Genomic DNA, 9201 nt, shown 5'->3' on the forward strand with positions numbered 1-9201 from the left:
TTATAGAAAATTAGGATTTTTGGTTGATGTCTTAGATGTTGTTGACTAAGAGCAGGTTTTTCTTTAATAACATAGAGAGATTCGATGAGAAGAGCAAATGTATATTTTTATGAGCTACTTCCACTACTATTATATACACATACTTCCATATTGTCTTAGATTGCAAGCTGCATTTATTGCATCGTTCATAGAAAGTCATATTTGTGAGGAGAAAAACTCCAATAAGGTCATTTTCTTTAATGACCATTACAACAGAAGGAGGCGATGAACAAACAGATTTATCTAAAAATGTGTGAAAACTTATGGATGGAAACCTTTTTAAAATGGTTGCATTGTGTAGAATCGGTGTAGAATCAACTTGTTGACTTCTGATTTGGACTCCAATGGAAGTGAGGTGCAACAATTGTGGATGCTGAAAGCTTCAGATCTTCATGAAGGTTTCTGTGGTTGGACTGACCTGCTGCCCCTTTAAGAGGGAGGCAGGTTTGGGCTTCTGGCTGGAATGAAGCCACCTAAGATGAGAATGACTGCAGGCTTTCGGTACCAAGGTTTAACAGGGTGCTCACTTCACACTTGGGCTTTTCTCTTTTTTGGGATGGCTTTTCTCAGGAGAGAAGGGGCATGGCACACTGCAGCAGCTTTCTTTTTGGGGTTTCTAGTTTTCCTTCTGATCTTTAAAAGACAGGAAGAACCATTTTTGATTGGTCTGAATGTTTGGGCGGTTTTGTGGCCAGCCTAAAATAAAACAAGACAAATCTACAACTGATACTTCCTTTCTAGTCATTGATGACCATCCTCACATGGGACAGATTTCCACAACCAATTTAATACTGCAAATCTGTCCTGTGTGGTCTTTTTTCTGAGAACTGTAACACTACGTTTATAACAAAGATCAAACATGGAAACAGTTATTGTCTAACTAGTTACACCTGGGAAAGTACTGGATCATCTCTGACTGACCTGAGAGTCTCCAGCTTACAGAGAGGATCCTGGAGAAAACCACAGAGCAGCTTCACTCCTGGATCCTTCAGCTGGTTCTTTCTCAGGTCCAGAACCCTCAGATGGGAGGGATTGGACCTCAGCGCCGAGGCCAGAGAGTCACAGCTGATCTCTGATAAACTGCAGAGCCACAGCCTGGAAAAGGAATAAATGTGGCAAAATAAAAACACATTTCTAAATCTGAAAATGAAGAGAAAAGCAGAAAATGTAAAGAAATTTAGAAAAGACCAACAGAGGCCTCCTGACCTGAGCGTCTCCAGTCTGCAGTTTGGATGCATCATTGCAGAAGACAGTAACTTTACGTCGGCATCTGTCAGGCTTTGGTTCCTGCTTAAGCTCAGCTCCCGTAGATGAGAAGGGTTTGACGTCATTGCTGAGGCCACAACTTCCCAATGACTCGTTGAAAGAAAACTACCAGCCAGTCTGTTGTGTATGAAACAAAAATAGTGAGTCAAACTTTGGGATTTCATCAACTTATCTGAGAATCTACCTCAACACAAATGTAGCTCATTTCCTGGAAAAGCTAAATTCAACACCGTAGAGCAACAGTTTGAACGACCATCAGATCTGAAATGCAACTGAATTATTCTCAACATTTGTCTTATTTTAGAACAGCTCATAATTACTCAATATTTAAAATGATTATAGCAAATGGTTTAAAGAAACGTGCATCTTTTTATCTGTCTATCGGCTCTTTGGATATTTTGCATTTCATCCAATTTGTACGATGGTGCGTCAAGTCTTAATTCAGCGATCCGATCGATGACATCAGAGTCTCTGGTTGCATCGATTGCCCTCAGCTTCTGTTCTATCTGCCTGTTTCCCTTCAAATCATTTTCACTGCACCTTTTGTTGCTAGTGATGAAGTTGCCACCTAACGGGTGTGGAAAGGCTCAAACAACTTTGTGGGTCACATAAAGGCTCCAAACGGAACCGCCACAAAGACCTAAAACACCCATTTAAACCAACGAGGCCGGCTGTTTTTACGTTGAACAAATGAAGCAAAATAGTCACGTGTCATTAGTTAAAATGTGTTTTTCTGTCGTTAGAATACGATGTATACAAACAAACAAAAGTTATTTAATGACATGACAGTAATTTCATGATAGTCAGTTAACTTGTGGCTCCTATTATTCCTGCCTTATGTTGGTTTGTCTGGATTGACCTTTGAACTTATATCCAGCCAGTGTTGAACATTTCTGGATGAATTGTTGTTGTTTTTAATTTATGGACGCTGCAATGGAGATAAAGAATTGAAGGAATGACCACTGGAGGGGGTATTGCTACCTGACATGATCCACTCGCTTGATTTAAACGCCGATGTCCGGCCCAAAAATCTTTACTTACTCGACCTTCCTGCAGTTCCTCACAGCTGGAATCAGGCGACGTCGTCCCTCCACTGAGGTGTTGTACTGCCGCAGGTTCAGCTCATCCAGAACCTCCTCTGACATCTGCAGCAGGTAGGCCAGAGCTGAACAGTGGATCTCTGACAGTCCCTCTCTGATTTCTCCCCTGACTTCAGGAACTCTTGGATCTCCTGATGGACTGACTGATCCTTCATCTCCATCAGACAGTGGAAGATGTTGATGCTTCTGTCTGGGGAGATTTCATCACTGTTCACCTCCTTCAGGTTGTTGAGGACCTTCTGGATGGTTTTTGGGTGGCTGTTCCTCTGATCCAACAGTCCACCCAAGATCCTCTGATTGGACTCCAGAGAGAGACCATGAAGGAAGCGAACAAACAAGTCCAGGTGGCCATTTTCACTTTTGAGAGATTTCATTAGTGCTCTCCTGAGGAAGTCATCAAGAGATGTGAGTGGATCGTTTATTGAAACAACCCAGCAAACCTGGAAAAGCGGTTTGGTTTAGAATATTTTAGGAACTGATTTATAACCGCTGTGTCTTTCCTGGTGTAACGGTGGAACATGTAGACGGCAGCCAGAAACTCCTGAACGCTCAGATGAACAAAGCAGTAGACTGATTTCTGGAAGATCACACTCTCTCTCTTGAAGATCTCTGTACAAACTCCTGAGTACACCGACACCTCGGAGACGTCCAGTCCACATCGCTCCAGGTCTTCTGAGTAGAACATGATGTTTCCTTTCTCCAGATGTTCAAACGCCAGCCGACCCAACTTCAGAAGGAGTTTTTTATCAGCCTCAGTCAGTTCCTCTGGTCTCCGCTTTCCTCCATACTTCTGCTTCTTCCTCTTTATCTGAACCCAGGAAGTGTGAGTAGAGGTAAGTCAGGGTTTGGGGCAGCTCTCCTCTCTGGTCTCTGGTCATCATGTCCTCCAGAACTATAGCAGTGATCCAGCAGAAAACTGGGATCAGACACATGATGTGGAGAGGCTTCCTGAGGCCTTGATGTGTGAGATGATTCTCTTGGACAGATCTTCATCACTGAACCTCCTCCTGAAGTACTCCTCCTTCTGGGAGTCAGTGAAGCCTCGTACTTCTGTGATCCTGTCAACACACGAGGGAGGAATCTGATGGGCTGCTGCAGGTCTGGAGGTGATCCAGATGAGAGCTGAGGGAAGCAGGTCCCCTGGATGAGGTTCACCAGGAGCACGCCAACGGACGATACTTGTGTGACATCAGAGATGACCTGATGCTTGTTGAAACCCAGTGAAAATCTGCTTTCATCCAGGCCATCAAAGATGAACAGAAGTTTCCAGACAGTCAGATCTTCTGCTCTGATCTTCTGTAATGTTGGATGGAAAACATGAAGCAGTGAGAGAAGACTGTGCTGCTCATCTCTGATCAAGTTCAGCTCCCTGCATGAGAGCGGAAGCACCAGACTGATGTCTTGGTTCTCCAAACCTTCTGCCCAGTCCAGACTGAACTTCTGCACTGAGAAGGTTTTTCCAACGCCGGCGACACCGTTGGTCAGAACCACTCTGATGTGTCTCTGTTGCTCAGATAAGACTTTGAAGATGTCCTGGCACTTGATTGGAGTGTCCTGGATGTTCTTCTTGGAGGTTCTCTCAAGCTGTCTCACCTCATGTTGTGTGTCCACCTCCTCACTTTGTCCCTCAGTGATGTAGAGCTCAGTGTAGATCTTGTTCAGCAGGGTTCCACTTCCTGCTTCATGAGTTCCTTCAGTCACATGTTCACATCTTCTCTTCAGACTCATCTTATGACCTTCTATCACCTCCTGCAGATCACTTCCTGAACATAAGTAAACCAATGATTTCCATCTATAATAAATCATCAACACAACTACAAATTCATGACATCACAAATTAAATCTCATATTGAACAGTTTTACTTTGTTTGGGCTTCATTTCAGCATCTCCAGATCTGCTTCCAGATTGTGAACAAGAGGACTCTCCTGGTGGAGCTGACTGGTCCCAGTTTGATAGGATGTGCTCCCCCCTCTCACTATGAAAACACATCTCTATTAGTCCTTTGATTTATAGGATGAAAGAACCTGATCAAGACTCAATATTGTTCCAGCATTTATGTCTGAATTCATCTTTCAGTTTAAACCTGATTCTTGTTTCTAATCAACAATATTCACATTAAGTCTGTAACTATATGACTGTCTGAGGTTTAAGTGTTAAACATCTCCAATAATAAACTCACAACCTGCTGCTGTTAATGTGACTAACAGCTGCCACACAACACATCATCACGCTTTAGTTTTCTTACATTCCTCTGAACTTCTGAAGTTATTTCTCTACCTTGGACCGGTCACTCTTCAGGGACACACAGCTGGGCACTGTGGACTCTGCTCTGTCCTCGTCCATCCTGAGGAAACATCAGAAATAGTGATGAGACTGTGATGAAGGTAAATAATCTGTAGAGGTTGGAGTTCAATAATCCCAATTCACTGCATTTTTATCAAACAGGAACATTTCTAATCCATTCTGGATAACAACTGAATCAATAAATCAATGATGTCTCTGTATCATTTTCATGTTTTCAGAGTTTAAGCTGCTTTTTTTAACTGTTCCCTGCAGTGAGAAAAGAACTGGCACCTTTTCCAGCCCCTCATCCTGCAGCACTGAATGTGCTCTAAAGTTCTTTCCAGAGCAAACGTCTCTGCACTTGCAGCAACATGTTGTAGTCATGGATCCGTGAGAGAACCGGATACAGGAAACGCCCCCACTTTGATCCCAAAACCCAACTGGTGGCCAACGGTGGTCCGGCAACGACGGGGACGCTGGTCCATCGGCCCGACAACACTGGTTTTCCACAGGCCAACATGGTGAAAGGACTGTCTTCAGCTCAGCCACTAAATTATCTGGTGCTACATAAACATACTAGTCAGGACTTTTTAACTTCCCTCATTTGTTCCCTCTTCAATTATTTCTATGATCCAAGTCCTCAAAGATCACTGCTCTATTTAAAATAGATGAAAGAAATGACACCCACTCCTGCATTTCTTTCACAGTGGTTCCACAACATAGAACAATAAACCACTGTGAGAAAACGTGCAACATGAACCCAAAATCCTGTTGGTGTCCTGTGATCCTGTGTGGATTTAGTATATTAGTTATTTTGAAAGTTTATTGTCTTAAATAATACCAAAAATATCCAGCTGTAACCTGGACTGTTGAACAACTCTAATAACTTTATGAGCTTTTCACCTGTCACAAAATGTCGCTCTTCCTGCTTCGTCTGAACAGAATAGTTTCACTTTCACTTTTAAAACCTAATCAACAGCTTTATGGCGTATATATTACTACCATTAAAGCATTCTGGGAGGGTTTAAAGTTCTTTTAGAATCAGTAGCAAAGAGCAGAAAAATAAACTAAACTTCACTTAGAAAGACTATTCAACTATAACTAAAGCCAGACTATAAGAATGTTAAATAAGCCCGATTCATTTATAATGCATAACGATGTTTTGTGCTAAAACTAAATATGAAGTCTAGTTGAATCAAATCTTGATTTTATCTCCAAACACAACTGTCAATTCTTTTCATAATGCTCTTCGTTTCCACTCACCTTGTCGGTCTTCAGTCTTCCTGCTTAGTCTGAAAGGAATACTTTGAAAAACTGGTTTGTTGGGTTCCCAGTTTCTGGGAACGTTGTGTGCTGGTGTCTACCTGCAGGGGGCGTGGAGGAGCCGCTCATCAGCCACAGCTGGCCCCGCAGACACACGCACCTGCGGTCTCTCTTCAATCTCCCGTTAGATTTAGGACAGAACTCCCGTCTGCCAGCGGCGGAGGGTTTTCGGCCTCATCGCCAAACCCTGACTTCTGTGGCTTGACTATTTTTGAGAGTTTTCCGAGCGGACTTGTTTTGGACTCTCTCGAGGTCTCTCCGCCTCTCTGTGAACGCGGACCGAACTGTTCTTGTTCACTTTAAAATAAAGACGCTTTTCGGACACCATTCTCCGCCATTATTCAACCTGGTTAAATAAATAAGATTTATGATGCTTGACAGATTTGAAAGACTTGTAAAAGCAGCATATTTCTGCAGCCCTGGAGTCCAGGAGGAGCAGCAGAGGTCAGAATGTGTCGGAGCGCGTTTAACTATTGTCTGCAGTTCCACGCGTGTCCACCGGGTGGCGGTAAAGCACCACATGATATTTTCTCCTTTTTGGAACTTCTTCAGCTGCGTTGAGCTTTAAATCTTCACCTGTCGCTCCCTTTAAGCTCTAAACTTTGCGTTCTGTGTGTAGTTTGTTGGTTTAAATATTTTTGATGAATTCTGATGAGTGTGAAACTGTCAATGACCAATAGAAAGTTCGTCCATTGTTCTACTGTGTCACACATTTTCATTATTTATTGTCATTTTTGGGTCTAAACTGGACCAGTTCTGTGAGCTGTTTTGCTTTTTCTGTGGACCAGATGTTCCAGGCAGGTTCCATCATCGGACACAGACGGAGACAGGTCACGTGACAACAGTCAGCCTTTAGTTCTTTATTACAGGAGGATCTGGTTTATATACAGACACGTATCTGCAAAATACTAAAAAGTCTATGAACCCAAAGTACTAAAAAGTCTACATCCACGCACACGTGTGTATTAAGTGTTTATACACACGTGTGCGCGTACGTGCACACTGTATATTCATCTAATAACTGTTAGTTTCTAAAACACCAAAGTAGAGTCACTGAGGCACGGCTTCACCTCCTTTACACCGAGGTTTCCCTGAGCAGGTGTGATGAACTGTTGCAGAAGGAAAAGCATGGAACATGTTAATAACCGGACACAACAACACTCAGGTTTATTGTCTGACGGCATCAGTGTCTCTGGTTGCATCTGTCTGAGGAGCATTGTGAAACCAGGAGCAGTGTAAATGGGGGGGGGGGGGGGGGGGGGAGTGAGTGGATGCTGCATTCATCAAACACACAATAGTCAGAAGAGAAGAAGGAAGAACAGAAGCCCGTGTTCCTCAGTGTTGGTGTGGAGACGCCTGTTTGGAGGAGCAGGAAGCAGGCTGGACTCTTCCAGCTGGCTTTAATGCCACTTCTCTTCTGAGAAACCCCAGCAGCTTTCTCTCCACCATCTTTTTACGCTGAAGCTTTTTGATCATTTCAGGTCAGATGTTCTTGGACTGAGGTTAAACATGTTTGTTCTTGTGCTCGGAGCGAACCGACGATCCTCTAAAGTCAGGCATCCTAAAGGTGGATGTTTTCTGAGGCCTGGAGGCTTTAAAGTGGCGCTTTTACCCACTTGTCCTCGTTCTGTTGGAAACTTGATCCAAAAACCTTTTCTGGAGCTTCATGTTCTGCTTTTTTGAAGGAATGAAATGGTTTCATCAGCGCTGCCGGGGGCTGAGCAGGCTTCATAAATCTGAAGCTCTGAGATCCTTTAAAGATCTCCTGGAATCAGCAGATGGGGGTTTGATCAAAAACTGTAAGAATCAGTCAAGCTATCAAATCTTGACTCAGTCCAAGCGTGAACCAGTCCATCCAGAGCTGATTATGGCTCAGCCAGGAGGAAAGCACGGCCTGGGGGGGTTCATATGGAGCAGGCACACTCTGGCTCTATTGCTACTGAAAACAGCCCTTCAGCACAGCAGCCTGGAATACAGTTCTGGAGAACACCTGTTCCCAACAGAACCTGTTTAAAACGGGACCAGTAAAGATGCCCGGCGTGACCACGACCACGGGGAGGGGGGGGGGGGGGGGGCAGAGACAGGCGGTGGTAACGCCGCTGCCCACCGATTCACCTGGAAACAACAAAAACCCCAGCAGCTTGGACCCAATATGGCAGCGTGTTCCTCAGAAACGCTCCTCAAACTCTCCCCACAGCTTCATTGCTAAACAGGATTTGGGTTTTTTTGTCCGTGCTAAATGGAAAGTGTTTGTCCTTTGGTGGTCCAACAGGACCACGATTTGGATGGATGGATGATTTGATGTTATTGAGAATAAAACAGCTGAAAATGGAAGCGGAGATGTTTCAGAGCACCAGAGTTCAGAAAGAGTTTCTAATCAAACACCGCCTGTTGGGAATGATGAATGGATGAATTTTTATTAATTTAGACTAATTCAGACTAATTTTAACATCCTTTATGCCAGTTCCATAGAGCGCGCACACACACTAGCAAAGATGATATCCAAACAGCCAAATAAATGGGAGTCAAAAGAAATCATTTAAAGCTCATATGTCAGAGTCAAGGTCGAGGGTTTTCTATGGCCCCCGGGATGATATTGATTTATTATTAGAACCGGCCCACAGGCCGCAGATGTTTTACACAGGCCAATACTACATTTCCCACAATGCAACGGTGACAGTCTGAGCGGGAGGTGGCTTCATTTCATTATTTATCAGTAGTCATTAGCATAACAGCAAAAGTTAACTTTCAGATACCCATAAAATGGCAAAAGGGAAGGTGGACACTGAGAACCGGGGGTTCAAACAAGGTGGGAGTGGGAGCACATGTTCACGGAGGCAGCTGGGAAACCTGGGTGTCTTCTGAGTGGAGAAAGGGTGGCGGTAATGAAAGAATATCATCTGAGACGCCATCATGAAGCTAAACACAGCCGATCTGTCTCTGAGCTTTGTCCTCCACACGCTTTTTGGTGGCCTCCAGCTCCCTCTGGAAAAACTCTGACGCGGCAAATTGTTCAAAGGGCATTCTGGGGTCAGAGAGTCCCTCAGCAGCATCAGTCTGATGCACCTTCCTTGAGCAGTAGAAGTAGCGAACAGGACCCTGCTGATAGAAAAAGTGGATGGAAGATCCACCCGTCCCATACGGAGACTTGGGCTGTCCACAGGCCAGACAGGGTTTCGTCTGTCTCAT

The 9201-nt window shown here is 44.1% G+C and overlaps 1 protein-coding gene across 1 annotated transcript; it reads right to left on the reverse strand.

Moving 5' to 3' along the window:
* Window positions 1-752: 752 nt before the first annotated feature.
* LOC130521142 (ribonuclease inhibitor-like) lies at window positions 753-2587 on the reverse strand. Its single transcript, XM_057024777.1, has 3 exons — window positions 2347-2587; window positions 1246-1422; window positions 753-1134 (listed from the first exon to the last, which is right to left on the reverse strand). Exons 1-3 carry the CDS (start codon window positions 2448-2450, stop codon window positions 924-926), a joined length of 492 nt encoding a protein of 163 aa, XP_056880757.1. The 5' UTR covers window positions 2451-2587; the 3' UTR covers window positions 753-923.
* Window positions 2588-9201: the final 6614 nt, after the last annotated feature.

The sequence above is a fragment of the Takifugu flavidus genome, unplaced genomic scaffold (assembly GCF_003711565.1).
Source record: "Takifugu flavidus isolate HTHZ2018 unplaced genomic scaffold, ASM371156v2 ctg728, whole genome shotgun sequence".
Lineage (NCBI taxonomy): Eukaryota > Metazoa > Chordata > Actinopteri > Tetraodontiformes > Tetraodontidae > Takifugu > Takifugu flavidus.